The 15,458-nt window shown below is 55.7% G+C and overlaps 1 protein-coding gene across 2 annotated transcripts in view; it reads left to right on the forward strand.

The window, feature by feature from the left end:
- Positions 1-12,484, forward strand: part of ZBED4 (zinc finger BED-type containing 4) — a 29,971-nt gene extending 17,487 nt beyond the window's left edge. For both annotated transcript variants that reach the window (XM_042993566.1, XM_042993565.1), the window contains exon 2: positions 8,579-12,484. In XM_042993566.1, coding sequence (XP_042849500.1) covers positions 8,926-12,408 — 3,483 coding nt within the window. In that variant the 5' untranslated portion in view covers positions 8,579-8,925 and the 3' untranslated portion in view covers positions 12,409-12,484. The remainder of the gene's footprint in view (positions 1-8,578) is intronic.
- Positions 12,485-15,458: the final 2,974 nt, after the last annotated feature.

A 15,458-nucleotide genomic window follows, 5' to 3' on the forward strand; every position in this document is an offset into this window, starting at 1 on the left:
GCTCTGTCTCTCTCTCTCTCAAAAGTATAAATATTAAAAAAGAAAAAAGTGTGTTTCTTGTAGGCAGAGTTAGTCTTGCTTTTTATTCAATCTGGCAACTCCTGCCTTTTATTTTATTTTTTTTTATTTTTTTATTTTTTTATTTTTTTTAACGTTTATTTATTTTTGAGACAGAGAGAGACAGAGCATGAACGGGGGAGGGGCAGAGAGAGAGGGAGACACAGAATCCGAAACAGGCTCCAGGCTCTGAGCCGTCAGCCCAGAGCCCGACGCGGGGCTCGAACTCACGGACCGTGAGATCATGACCTGAGCCGAAGTCAGACGCTTAACCGACCGAGCCACCCAGGCGCCCCAAATCCCTGCCTTTTCGAAACCATCTTTTTATCTGTGTGTCTAGGGAGGCTCTCCGGTTTGTCCTTTACTCTTACTCTGAGCTCACAGAATACTTCGCTTCTGGCCACCAAATGTGTGGGTGCTTTTCCCCGCAGTGACCTGTTCTCCAGCCCCCACGGGGTGTCCTACAGCTGAACTCCGTTCTGACACCGTCTGCCCGGAGTCAGCGTCCCATCCCCCAGGGAGCGGCTCAGTCCCACGAGACTGCCCCCCTCTTCAGACGCCATTCCCAACTGGCAGGTTCCGGGTTGCCCACGACTTCTGTCCGACTCGGCTCCAGATGGCATTCCCGTGAGCCCCTTCTGGGGTTCGGTAACCTGCTCGAGCAGCTCACAGAACTCAGGGGAACGCTGGCGCCATTCGTCCGTCGATCGCGTAGGGAAGGGTTCGACGAAGGACACAGACGAACAGCAGACGGAGAGGTGCAGGGTGTGTGCGGGGAGGGTCCCGCGCACAGGAGCTTCTGTCCTTGTGGACTTGGGGCGCGTCACCCTCCCGGCACACGGACGTGCTCACCAACCGACAAGTTCCCCGGAGCCCACACTTCGGGGATTTTTATGGAGGTTTTATCACATCGGCGTGATCAGTTATTAACTGGATCCCCCAGCCCGTCCCCCTCTCTGGAGAATGGGGAGCAGGGGTGAAAATCCCAGCTTCTAATCATGGCGTGGTCTTTCTGGTGACCAGTGCTCACCCGGGAGCCCACCCAGAGTCGCCTCATTAGAACAGAAGACACTCGGGGCGCCTGGGTAGCTGGGTCGGTTAAGCGTCCGACTTCGGCCTAGGTCACGATCTCGCGATTCGTGAGTTTGAGCCCCGCGTCAGGCTTGGTGCTGACAGCTCGGAACCCGGAGCCTGCTTTGGATCCTGTGTCTCCCTCGCTCTCTGCCCCTCCCCCACTCATGCTCTGCCTCTCAAAAATAAACAAACATTTAAAAGAATTAAAAATAAATAGACATTTAAAAAAAAAAGAAAAAACACCCATCCTGGTAAAAGCTCAGGCAAATACTTCACAAAGACGCAAAGGGCAGAAAGGCACGTAAGAGACGCAGCCTTGTCAGGCTTTGAGGAACGTCACTTCGATTTCTGCGCATCTTCGTTAACACTTTTTCTTCATCTCTTTCTGACTATTGTGTTTTAGTGCTAGCCCTCCTGGTGGGTACAAAGTGATCTCTCCCTGTGTGTTTGGTTTGTACTTCCGTAACGATTGATGGTGCGGAGCATCTTTGTGTATCTTCCTTGGAGAAAGTCTAGTCCAGCCCTCTGCCCGTTTTTGAATTGGGTCCTTGTTGAGTTGTAGGAGTTCTTTGTTTCTCCTGGGTATTAAGTCCTTCTCAAATACATGATTTGCAAATATTTTCTCTCATTCTGCATTTGTTCACCCAATAATCTCATTTAATACACAAAGTTGTTTGATTTTTTTTTAAGTTTATTTTGTGAGGGAGAGCGTGAGCAGGGGAAGAGCAGAGAGAGAGGGAGAGACAGAGAATCCCAAGCAGGCTCTGCTCAGCATGGAGCCCGATGTGGGGCTCGATCCCATGACTTCGAGATCACGACCTGACGTGATACAAGAGTTGGATGCTCAACTGACTGAGCCACCCAGGTGCCCCTGATGCACAAATTTTAAATTTCTCAGTTGTTTTTTTTTTGTTTCATCCTGTTTTATTTTTTTTTTAATTTTTTTTAACATTTATTTATTTTTGAGACAGAGACAGAGCATGAACGGGGGGGAGGGTCGGAGAGAGAGGGAGACACAGAATCCGAAGCAGGCTCCAGGTTCTGAGCTGTCAGCACAGAGCCCGACGCGGGGCTCGAACTCACGGACCGCGAGATCATGACCCGAGCCGAAGTCGGACGCTTAACCGACTGAGCCACCCAGGCGCCCCCATCCTGTTTTATTTTTATCACTGTGTCTTCATAATTATTGATCTTTTGTTGTGTTTAAATTGCTGTTAACCCCATCTGGTATATTTTTCATTTCAAATACCGTATTTTCGTCTCCAGAAATTTCATTTATAGTTTCCCCTTATCACATTTATCGTTTTGTTTACCTCAAATGATATATTCATAATACCTGTTTTAACGTTCTTCTAATTTTATCATCTGTGTCATAGCTGGGTCTCTGTCTACTGATGGTTGTCTCCGGTTAGGGGTCATGTTCCGCTTTTTCGTGCATCTGGTAATTTTTGTTTGATGTCGGCCATTTTGAACACTCATTTCCTTTATTGGGCGCGGGACGCCATACGTTCCTTTCGGTGCCGCTGAGGCTTGTTTTGGGGTGCGACTCCGTTAGCTGCAGTGTGCCCCTCTGTGGCTTGTTGGGGCGGCCTTTCTTCTCAGCCTCCTGCTGGGTTTCTTGCTGTTTCCTCTCGGGAGCCCAGGCGGTCCTTCCATCGGCTTTTCCCACTGATCCTCCAAGAACGGTTTCCTTAAATTGATGCAGATCCATCAGCCTGGGACAAGGGAACTCTGTACGGATCTCCCGGGCTCTGTGTGCAGGTTCCAGCCAGACTACGCAGGGGGAGCACCAGGGCCGCGTCGGGTCCCGCTCCCTGCACGGTAGGCTGTGCTCAAGGCGGCGAGCTTGACCGTCGCTCTCCGCGTCCTGGATCGCCATCCGGTGCTTCCAATTTCCCTCTCGTCCCATGTCTGGAGAACAACGTTTTGGGTGTTTTATCTGGTGCGCTAGTTGTCGAATGTGAGCGGGTAAGCCCCCCTCCTTCGTGGCCAGAAGCAGAACTCCCTGTAGGTCCTCCAGTTCCATTCTTCTTCAAAGTACACATAACCTGTAAAGTGTGTGTTAATCGGCTGTTTGTGTTACATTTATCATACACCACGTTCTTACAGTAAGGTGAGCTAGAGAAAGGAAAATGTTAAGAAAATCCTAAGGAAGAGAGGAAAATGTTAAGAAAATCCTAAGGAAGAGAAAATACACTTACAGCGCTGTACTGTGGTTACTGGGAAGCAAATCTGTGTATAAGGAGTCCTCAGACCCATGTTGTTCAGGGTCACTGTGTTTTTCTGGTCAACTGTAGGCTGTTTGTAGTTGTTTTGGGGGAGTCAGAAGTTACATGCAGATTTTTGACGGGGGCTCGGCCCCCCGCACCTGCCTGTGTTACACAAGGGTAAATTATTATTTTATTTATTCCTGGTTCTTTATATTTCCATATAAATTGTCAGCTCTGCTTATCAGCTATGGCAAAAAAAGAAGAAATTGGGGGATTTTGACTGGAATTGTACTGAATGTATAGGTCAGTTCAGGAAACACTGATGTCTTACCAATATTGGATTTTCCACATTGTGAACTCCGTCGATTTAGTATTGTTTCACTGTTCAGCCTACAGTCTTACGCACATTTTCACGTTATCTGTACACATTTTATATTTTTGTATGTTAAATGTAGAATTTAAAAATTTTTTATCTTTCAATTATTTCTCTATACAAAAACAATTGTTCTGTATCTCATAATTTTCTAAATGACTTATTATTTTTAGTAGATTCCTTATGATTTTACCCACACAAACATGTTTAATATGAATGAAGACAGTCTTACATCTACGTTTTCAGTTCGTACGTCTTTTGTTTCTTCTGTTTGACTCACCACCCTGGCTCCTGCTGCCAGTGTGGTGCCAACTGGACGCAAGGAGAACAGACACCCTTGTCCTGTGCTGATCTTGGGGGGGTGGCGCTCCGCCTCTGTCAGTAGCATGCGTGATATTGGCTCTAGGCTGTTTTTGTATGTCCTTTATCAGGTTGATAAAGTTTTCTTTTGGTTTTCATTTGCTGAGAATTTTTATCATGAATGGGTGTTGAATTAAAAAAGGTTTTTTTAACATTTATTCACCTTTGAGAGACAGAGAGTGAACAGGGGAGGGGCAGAGAGAGAGAGAGAGACACACACACACACACAGAATCAGAAGTAGGCTCCAGGCTCCAAGCTGTCAGCACAGAGCCCGACGCGGGGCTTGAACCCACGAACCGTGAGACCATGACCTGAGCTGAAGTCAGACACTTGACCGAAACCGACTGAGCCACCCGGGCGCCCTTGGGTGTTGAATTATATCCAATGTTTTTTCTGCATCTACTGAAATGATGGTATGGTTTTTGTTCATTTTCCTTACTGTGGTGAATTGTATTGACTTATTTTCAAATGTTAAATGAACTCTGTAGTCCTGGATTAGCCCTGTTTAGTCCTGGTGTGTTACACGTTTTTACTACTGAATCTGATTTGTTAAAATTTTAAAAGGAATTTTCATTTACTTTTAGGAGAGTCGTTGGTCTTTGATTTTAAAGTCTTTTTCTTTAAGGGGGCGCCTGGGTGGCTTTAGTCAGTTAAACATCCAGTTCGTGATCATCCACTCAGGTCATGATCTCAGGATTTGTGGGTTCAAGCCCCATGTCAGGCTCTGCGCTGACAGCATGGAGCCTGCTTGTGATTCTCTCTCTTTCTCTCTCTCTCTCTCTCTCTCTCTCTGCCTGCCCCTCCCCTGCACTTATGCTCTCTCTCAAAAATAAACATTACAAAATATCTTTTTCATTATGGAAAATTCGAGCATACCCACAAGTAGAGAGAACCGTAAAGTGCCCCCAGTGACCGCCACCCTGCGCCTGCTCTATGATCGTCCATACGCGGTCAGTCTCGTTCCATCTGTAGCTTCTGCCTGCCCCCACCCCAGACTGGATTATTCTGAGGCAAAACCCCAGCAGCGTATCGCTTCATCTGTCAACGCTTGAACATAAAAGACCAAACACCATTTTCACTCTCCACATAAATACTTTCTTAATAGATTCAGAGGCTCACTTAGTGTTCAGGTTTCTCCAGTTGTCTTCATAATTTTTTAGATTTATGTTTTTTGGATTCCAGGTCGTCTCCCCGCTTGACGTCTCTCTCCCACCCTCTTTGTTCTTCACTTTCATTAACGTGTCAGTTTGGATCAAGATTCAGATCATTGCTCCCTCGGTCTGTGTGGTGTATTTTATGCTTGCATGTATTTCCACATCTGTCCGTCGTTCTGGACACTGTCGGGAGCCCATCAGATGCCACCTCTCCGTCCCCGCCTGCTTCTCAACCGTGTGACTAGCCGGCGCGCCGTGTCTCCCGTCTGCTCCCGTGGCAGCGCTGCCTTCTTGGGAACTTCTTTGGATCCGTCTTCAGTTGATTATTTTTTCCTTCAGCTGCTTTTAATCACCCGTTTCCCTTTATTTTCATTCTATAGTTACGCATTTATAATTTCTTTTTATTGAGATGTCATTCACACACCACAGGGTAAACCTTTCTGCGGTATATTGGTAAGGTTGCAACTGATCCCAGAATTTGTAATCGCCCCGAAGGAAGCCCCCAGCCCGTCAGCAGTATTGCCGTTGTGCTCCCGCACCCCTGGCCTCCTCTCCCCTCCTCTGTCTCTCTCTGAACATTTCGTATGAATTCGGGCACACGGTGTGCCGTCTCCTGTGTCTGGTTCCTGTAGCTCGATGACCTCGAGGTTCGTCGAGGTTCGTCTGTGTCGTGGTGAGCACGGTCTTGCCATTAGAGGAATACGTCACGTTTTTCATCTACTCATGGGTGTGTGGGGGGGGGGGGGTCGTGTCCGCTTTTTGTCTGATGCCGTCCACGTACAGGTTTTTGAGTGAACCCACATCTTCACTTCTCCGTATTTACACAGAAGCGGGATTGCTGGGTCACGGGCGGCTTTACGTTTGAGACGCTGCCGGAGTGGTTTTCGAAGAGGCCGCACCGTCTTCATCCCCGCCGGTGGTGGATGAGTGTTTTTCCACATCTGTGTCCGTGCTTGTCACTGGCTGTCTTTTTGATTTCAGCCGTCCTCGTGGGTGTCTCATTGATGTTTTGATTTTATATATACTCGTAATTCTACTTCTTAAAAAGTCTCCTCCAAATCTGGGTTTTCGTTTTTATAGCGTCATACTTTTTGCTCATTTTTCTTCGTTCTCTGTGTTCTCTGTGTAATTACACGTGTGAACCGTGTAATTACATGCAGTGTTCTGGAAATGCAGTTTGTGTAGTGATCTTGCACTCTTTGCCGACTCCCGCCCCCGGTGGCCTGCTCCTGTGTGCTTACTGATACGGATTCACAAGCTTATTTTTTATCCTGACCATGTGGCCGAACTTTGTGGAGTTCGTTCTTTGGGATGCCTTCTGAAGAACCTGTGTTTGCTTCTGGTGAGAGTAGCCGTTTTGAAAGGCGTGCACAGTGCGTCAGGGCGACCGTCCACCCTGCTCTGCCCGCCGGGCTCGCGTGAGCAGGTCTTGCGGCATCACCATCGACCGTGCTTCCTTCTCTCAGAAGCGCGCTGGTCCGGAACGCCTTCTGGGCCGGCGTCGCCGCTGTGGCTCCCGCACTCGGCGATGGCTCGCCTGCTCGGTGTGGCCGCCGGTGGGCACTGCCCGTGGACAGCCTCGGTCTGCGCGGCAGGGCCCGGCTCAGCCCCCGCTCAGGCGTCCGTGTCTGTGTGCCCGGCCACACGTTGACGGGTGAGGTCGAGGGGCCGGGCAGCTGGCCGAGGCAGGGGCACGGGCAGGGGTACAGACCGGGTGGCTCTCGGCACTCACATCCCACCAGCACCGCCGCCCGTGGCCAGAGGCCCCGGCAGGAGGGCCGTCCGCCCCTGCGGGGAGTGGCTGGCTGGCGCTGGCTCCGGCAGACCCGAGATGGCCAGCTGGCCCTGGCCGGGCCTGAGCTGGAGCCCCAGGGCCCGGGCTGTCCTGCAGCTGCTGTGACGAGGACGAAGTGTTCCTCACCATGTGTTGGGACGCAGGCCCCGCCGGCTGGCACCTCATCAGATGGTCGGCCCTGGGCACCCGGTGCCCTTTGGCGGCCTCATCGAGGCCGTGCCGGCCCCGGGTGGGCCGGGTGGGCCCGTGGTGGCCGAGGACGCTGTGTCTGCCCAGACGCTGGAGGCCACGGAGTAAGTCTGGGGCCAGACAGTAACCGCGTCCTCTCCCCGGGCCGCTCGGATGCTGAGGCAGCACCTGGGCCAGACCCCAGCCCAGCAGGCCCGGGCAGCCAGCAAGTGACCCCACGGGGCTGGCGCGCGAGCGCTGCTCTGGGCTTGGCACGGCCTCCCAGCCAGGCAGGGCCCCAGCGCCCCGGGCGGCTCGGGTTTGGCCGAGTGTCGCTGAGGGGGCCTGTCCTCCCTGACCCGGGGCCTCCGTGGCCACCCCGTGTGACACACACCCCTCTCTTCCCACAGGTGGTTCGCTTCGCGCATACTCGATTTCTCCTTGTTGGTTTTTATTTGGGGGCTGGCTGAGCCAAAGCGTCAGACATCAGCCTTTTGTCCTCCCGTGGGCCATTCTGGTTTTGATTTATGTATAGTTTTAAGTTTTTGTGCAGCTTGTATTTATAATAAACCCCTGGTTGTTGTAGCAAAAAAAGTAAGCTTCTTGTACTTTGCCGGGGTCCACTCTTCACTGGCAAGCGCGCTGGTGCTGGTATTTGTGCCCCCTTCCTGTACTTTCCCATTAGCTGCTCCTTCCCCCACGTGAGCCCCACGTGAGCCCCACGTGTCCACTTTGTCCCCGTGTGCTGACCCCACCTCCTGTTCCCACCCATCCTGCCCACGCGCCTGCCTTCGCGGTTGCAGACCGGCTCCTGACGTCTGCGCAGCGTTCGGGTTCCCAGGGGCCGATCCCACCCCCTGCCCGGTGCCCGGTGCCCAGCCCGGTGCCCGTGCGGCACCGCGGCACTCGGGGTGGATGCTGCTCGGCCCTCGTGGACTTGGCTCCCCTCTTAGATGCTGGGAGTCCCCGCTTTCTCTGTTCTGTTCGGTGTTGAGTCTGTGACCTGATGACCTGACAGGTTAGCTGGGTTCAGTCCCTGCTCTGCGTATTGGCTCTTACGGCAGGGCGGGAAGAGGGAGGGTCTCCGGCGGCTCCTTGTACCGGGGACCCAGCGGCCTCTTACGCCATGTTAGCGTGCTTTCAGTCCTGCAACCCTTTATGAATAGGCAGTTGGAATTTAAATTCATGTCTTTATTTTGTGCTTATTTTGCAGTTTTAAGTATTTTCCTCGTATAAGTGGATTGTAAAACGTCAAGGAACAAGGTTTTTAATTTTAATATACCATCATAGAACCTTTGCGCGTTGCCGATCTGTTCACAGCAATAGGATAGATTTGAAATGTACGATTCAGGTCAGAGCTAACCTTCGTTTCGTCTTCTTTGATAGATCATGCACAAGGGTCATCGTGCTGTCAGGATGACGGCGCTCCGGTCTCCGAGACAGGACGCGGGTCTGCGCTGCGTCAGCTGGTGTGTGTGCCGAGCGGCGGGCCGTGCCGGGGCCCCTGGCAGGTGGTGCTCCGCGCCCTGAGATGAGACGGCACGCTCGCCGGTCACAGGCCCTCTTCTCCAGTCAGACTGACGGTCGGCCACACTCATGCGCGTCTGGGAAGACGGCATCGTTTTGAAAAAGCTGAAGGCGACGTACGTCTGGGGGTGCGGATGAGCCTTTGGATCAGGTTTACGCCCACCTAAGGTGACGCGACGAAGCAGCCAGGATAGTTATGGTCAGTCATGGAGAATAACCAGGAGCCTCGTCCCAAGGGGGATGGCCAGTTTGTTTCCGCTAAAAGAAATTTTAAGATAGAAGGGGAAGATGTTCGACTCCCGAATCACGGTCTGGAAGGAGTGGAGTTTAAAAGCGAGGAGGACAGGAAACGGGCGGAGGCCGGGGAGGCGGGCGGGGGCCGCGAGCCCCCCGGCCAGCGCCTCCCTGCCGACCAGGAGGAGGAGTACGGGTCCCTGTTCTCCCAGTACAGCGGCACGCTGTACGACGTGGCCATGGAGGCCGTGACGCAGAGCCTGCTCTCCGGCCGGGGCGCGAGCTCCCGGAAGAAGTCTCCGGCCTGGAAGCATTTCTTCATCTCGCCCCGGGACAGCACGAAGGCCATCTGCACGTACTGCATGAAGGAGTTCAGCCGCGGGAAGAACGAGAAGGACTTGAGCACCAGCTGCCTCATGAGGCACGTGAGGAGGGCGCACCCCACGGTGCTCGTCCCGGAGAACGGCGGCGTGCCGGCCCCGCCCTCCCTCTCGCCGCCTCCGCTGCGGCTGCCGCCAGCGCCCGCCGACACCGGGGACCCGGGCGCCGTGCTCTCGCCCGCCAAGCTCGCCCCCGGACTGGCGTCCAAGGCCCCTTCCCGCGACGACGCGGCGGAGGAGTCCGCGGTCTCCCCCGAGGAAGTGCCCTCCGACGCGTCCGCCTCCGAGAAGGCGGGCAGGGAGGAGGCCCCGGGGGGGCCGCCGCCCCTCCCCACCCTCCACTGCGAGGAGACCTCGGACAACGGCCCGGAGAGAAACCCCCCGCTCCCGAGGAGCGCGTCCGGGTCCCGGCGGCGGTCTGCCGTGTGGAAGCACTTCTACCTGTCGCCGCTGGACAACTCCAAGGCCGTGTGCATCCACTGCATGAACGAGTTCAGCAGAGGCAAGAACGGGAAGGACCTGGGCACCAGCTGCCTCATCAGACACATGTGGCGGGCGCACCGCTCCATCGCCCTGCAGGAGAACGGGGGCGGCCCGGGCATCCCGCCCCCGTACGCCGCGCCCCCCACCCTGCTGCCCGCCCTGCCGCCCCCGGAGGGGGGCCCGGGCTCCGTGTCGTCCTCGCCCGGGACGCTGGCCCAGGAGTCCCCCTCCGCGTCCCCCGACCGGCCGGCCGAGGACTCGCAGGGGCGCCCGAACCCCGGGGACGCGCTCCCGGAGGACGCGTCGGCCCTGTCCTCTGACGACGCGGGCGAGGCCTTGCCGGCGCCCTCCCCCGAGGAGCCGCAGGGAGACGGGCTGAGCCCCGGCCTGTTGGAGTCCGGCGCCGTGTTCCAGCAGAACAAGAAGGTCATGAAGAGGCTGAAGTCGGAGGTTTGGCATCACTTCTCGCTGGCGCCCACGGACAGCCTCAAGGCCGTGTGCCGACACTGCGCCTGCGTCATCAGCCGGGGGAAGAGGGGCGACGTGGGCACCAGCTGTCTGATGAGGCACCTCTACCGACGCCACCCCGAGGTCGTGGGGAGCCAGAAGGGCTTGCTGGGTGCGGGTTTGGCAGATGCTCCGTACGCGACCTTGGCCTCCGCGGAGGGTTCCTCCTCCAGGTTGACGGACCTGCCGGCGACGGTTTCCAAACACAATCAAGTTATGTTTCCCATTCACAGCAAAAAGACCTCCAAGCTATGGAACCACTTCTCCGTCTGCTCCGCAGACCCCACGAAAGTCGTGTGCTTGCACTGCGGCCGCACGATAAGCAGGGGGAAGAAGCCCACCAACCTGGGCACCAGCTGCCTTCTGCGGCACCTGCAGAGGTTCCACGGCAGTGCGCTGAAGGCCGACGCGCCCAGGGCCGCGCGGCCCTCCTCGCCCGGCCTCCGCGGGCCCCCGGGCGCAGAGCTGTCGGGAGCTTCTTCCTTGGATGACACCGCCGAGAAGTTTTATGATTCCCACCCAGTTGCCAAAAAAATCACAAGTCTCATAGCCGAAATGATTGCACTTGACCTCCAGCCATATTCTTTTGTAGACAATGTTGGCTTTAACAGGCTGCTCGAATACTTGAAACCTCAGTACTCCCTGCCCTCGCCCTCCTACTTCTCCAGGACCGCCATCCCAGGCATGTACGATAATGTGAAGCAGATAGTCATGTCCCACCTGAAGGAGGCGGAGAGCGGCGTGGTCCACTTCACGTCGGGAATATGGATGAGTAACCAGACCCGCGAGTACCTGACGCTCACCGCGCACTGGGTCACCTTCGCGTCGTCGTCCCGGCCGTACCGTGAGGACCGCCACTGCTCGGCCCTGCTGGACGTGTCGCAGGTCGACTGTGACTACGGCGGCAACGGCATCAGGAAGCAGCTCGAGTGCTGGTGGGAGGCCTGGGTGACGTCCCCCGGCCTTCAGGTCGGGATCACGGTCACCGACAACCCGAGCATAGGGAAGACGCTGAGCGAAGGGGAGCGAGCGAGCGTGCAGTGCTTCAGCCACACGGTCGACCTCGTGGTCGGCGAGGCCATCAAGAGCCAGCGGATGGTCCAGAATCTGCTTAGCATCGCGCGGAAGATATGTGAGCGGGTCCACCGGTCGCCCAAAGCGAAGGAGAAGCTGGCGGAGCTGCAGAAGGAGTACGCGCTGCCCCAGCGCCACCTCATTCAGGACGTCCCGTCCAGGTGGAACACGTCTTTCCACATGCTCGAGCGGCTCATCGAGCAGAAGCGGGCGATCAACGAGATGTCCGTCGAGTGCAACTTCAGAGAGCTGATCAGCTGCGACCAGTGGGAGGTCATGCAGTCCGTGTGCCACGCGCTGAAGCCCTTCGACGCCGCGAGCCGGGAGATGAGCGCTCACGCGTCCACGCTCGGCCAGGTCATCCCCATGATCCACATCCTCAACAGGAAGATCGAGATGCTCTTCGAGGAGACCATGGGCATCGACACCATGCTCAAGTCTCTGAAGGAGGCCATGGTGAGCCGGCTGGCCGCCACGCTCCACGACCCCAGGTACGTCTTTGCCACGCTGCTGGACCCCCGCTACAAGGCCTCCCTGTTCTCGGAAGAGGAGGCCACGCAGTACAAGCAGGATCTAATCAGGGAACTGGAGGAGCTCAACTCTACCTCGGAGGACGCGCCCGTCTCCAACGGGTGCCACCCAGGCTCCCCCTCCGGAGACTCGGTTGGGGAGGAAGACCTGTGGTCGCTCGTGGCCAAGATGACCAGGAAGGGCCCCAAGGAGAAGACGAAGGTGCCCGAGGACATGGTGCTTGCGTATCTGGAGGAGGAGGTGCTCGAACACAGCTGTGACCCCCTCACCTACTGGAGCCTGAAGAGGTCGGCCTGGCCAGGCCTCTCCGCTCTGGCCGTCAGGTTTCTGGGCTGCCCCCCGAGCATCGTCCCTTCCGAAAGGCTGTTCGGCACACCCACCGAGAACGGAGGCTTTGGCCAGTCCAGGCTCACGATGGAACACTTCGAAAAACTCATCTTTTTGAAAGTGAATCTTCCCTTAATATACTTTCAGTATTGAAACTCACCGCGGAGCCACCGAACGGAAAATACTGTTGGTTATTAGGCACCAGCTGTTTGTCCCCGGGTGGTGGCGCGCTCGGGGGGGGGGGGGGGTGGGGGTGGGGGCGCGTGGGACACCGCGGCCGGCACCCTGAGGTGGCACGAGCCTCACCGTCCAGCTTCACTGTAATGTCTCCGTGTGCCTTACTCCCAGCACCGCAGGCCGGGTGTCACCGCGGGCTCTCGGCCCGCTACAGAGAGCCTGTCTTGCCGATCATGAAATACGATGACTAGGGTTTCATTCATAACTGTAAAGTTTTTTAAAAGTTGGGGGTTAGTAATTTGTTTTACTAGACTGGCAGAGAAGATGTAAACGATTTTATCCTGTAGGCTTTTTATTCAATTATGTAAAAACCACAAATCAGGTACTGTATTTTAGTTAAAAAATTGCTTTAATTCAACAAAACAGCTTTTGTGGCTGTTTAATGAAATCTGTAAATAGGAGGTGGAGTTCAAGCCATCCTGGCTGAGCAGTTTTTAACTGCAGGCTCTATAAAGTATGTCGAGGAGTACAGAGAATATTCTGGAACATACCTGTTTACTGCAACAGAGGTGTGGCATTTGAAGACAAAACTAAGTTTAGATGTGTCCCGCGATGTTGGTTGTGTAGTGATGTGGTAAAGAGAGGGTTCCGGTTCATGCTTTTCATTCAGGTTTTACACGGTCGGCTCGCTCCGAGATGCCCCGACCGCTGATCACGAGCCCCCGGACGCCTGCCGTCGGCCGCGCGCAGTGGCCAGTTCACGGCGGTCCTGTCGGGGACGCCCCGAGCCTCGGACCTGGTGTCGCGACACCACGAAGCTATCCTTTGAAATTTGTGCACTGACCCCGCTGACCCCACTTTGATCAAATTATGTATAAAATTCTTTTTAGAAGAGATGGCTTATTAACAGGGAAGAAGATTGTTATATCGCAGTTGTAAGAATAGCCTTAGGTGTTTAGATTTTTTTATATATAATAGGGAAGAGTCAGCCATCACGGGGGCGTTTCAGAATCCCAAGGACATCAGAATGAAGCGTCAGTTGTCAGATTGTTTGAACAATGATACGTCTTCAGAGTTTTTGCTGCAACGTCCAGAAAAGGGTTCATTTTCCTATGTCAAACCAATTAAATGTTCTGGATGAAGCAAGTCACTTGTTTGCCTGTGACCTTTTAGAAAAATTGTTTTGTTAAAAACCTGTACCTGTTATTAATCTGGATTTGCATTGACTATGTTTTAGTGTATTTATAAACGGCGAACTCAGTTTCTGAAATTAAACTTTTTATTTGCAATTTTCTGCTGGAGGACTCTGGCTTTTTATTCTTAGGGTGACAGAAGGGTCCTGCTCTGTGGGGAACCACACTCGTGCAGCCTTTGACACTGGTTCCATCCTGGCCCCAGACGGCGGGGGCCGGGGGGGGGGGGCGGGGTGCGGTGGAGACACAGTTCTCACAGTGGCGTTTCTGATAACGGGAACCACCTGGCGAGACCTCCGGGTCTTGTGTCCACAGCGAGCCCTGTTACGCATTTGGCGCGCGGGAGAAGAACCTGGTGGGCAGCACACGGTCGCCTCCGCCGTGTAGCCTGAGCGCGCGTGCACGCCCGTCCCACGCGTCTCTGCCGTGTGGCGGTGCACGCGTCTCCCGATGGCAGCCTCTGTGCCAATGTCCAAGGAGCGCCAACCAAGGACACAGCAGGGGATCGCGCTGCCATGGTTTCCGCAAGAATTCCCGCGGGGGTCGAGAGCGATGCCGTATGGAAGGCTTTCACCAGTCTTCCCCACCCGGGGTCTAACCAGGCTCCACCAAGTGAGTCCCGGAGGCCAGGACGGATGCTACCAAGTTCAGTTGGAGCCCCCGGCTCTCCCCGCAGGAGTTCTCGCGCCCCCCACTTGGGACACGGAGAGCAGCGCGCGGCTGCTAGTGAGTTCGGGGGGGCGGGGGGGGGCTGGGTCGGGGCCAGGGCGGGCGCCGTGTGCTCCTCTGCGTGCAGGCGAGCGTCTGGGACGGGTGTTGGCGCACTTTCCTCCTCCTCTGTTCGCGCTTCCAGGATTGACTCCGGTCTCCGCGTGTGGGAGGGTCCGCCCAAGGACCATGGACCCTGTCGTCCCCGGCCCCCGCTGGGACAGCCTCCCAGTTTGGTGAGCAGGGCTGCACCCCGGAGGCGCTTGGAGCCCAGCCGTCCTGGCTGCGGGGCTGCCCGAGCGCAGGAGGGGGCAACCCGCTGACCTGCTTTTCTTAAGGTTCTGTCCTGAGAGGGAACATCGTGAGAATCGGGGGACACTGAGCATCGTGGATTGTGCCCCCAAATCAAGGGAGCACAGCGTACCTGCAGGATGTAACCGGTCCGCTCTGGGACCGAGGGGCCCAGGCCGGCCGCTGGCGCGGGGCGGTGCTTAAAGGGGTCGTGGTCCCCGCTCCTCGGAGCCCGCCGGCGGTCTGTGCTGTTTCTCAGGGAGGTTTTCTTGGAGCGCAGCCCGGCCGTCCACCCCGCCCCTGAGCTGCGATGGCAGAGCCGCTGGCCCACAGAGCGCAGCGTCCACAGGACAGACTTGTTCTCCCGCTTCTCAGCGCGTCTGCCTTTCTGTCCAGCCCTTAACTCACGTGGGCCGGGCTGCTGTTGTCCGGTGAGGCCGAGTGACCGTGTGCACGGGGGGCGTTCAGAGGGGCTGCGGACAGCGCGGGCTCATCCCGGGGGACGGAGCTCGGCCCCCCGGGTGCCGGCCGCACGGAGGTTCACCACCTCGTGAGCACGTGCGCTCGTCCTGCGCCAGGGCCGGCAGGTGTTTATGGAACTGGGTGCCGCGGGCACTGTGGGAACAGCAGACCGTGTGTGTTCCTGAGCTGCTGACGGTCCTGCAGGAAGGAACGGCCCACGTTGACAGCAGTGAGCGAGGGGGACGTGGCGAGACTTTTCAGGAAAGTGGGTCTGTCCTCCCGTGTTCCCGCCTTTGCTCTCCACGCAAACCCAGATCGTGAGCTGCGTGTTTCAGATGCTGCTCGATTTCTCCAGTCACTCGTAAGAGAAAG

The sequence above is a fragment of the Panthera tigris genome, chromosome B4 (genome assembly GCF_018350195.1).
Source record: "Panthera tigris isolate Pti1 chromosome B4, P.tigris_Pti1_mat1.1, whole genome shotgun sequence".
NCBI classification, from domain to species: domain Eukaryota; kingdom Metazoa; phylum Chordata; class Mammalia; order Carnivora; family Felidae; genus Panthera; species Panthera tigris.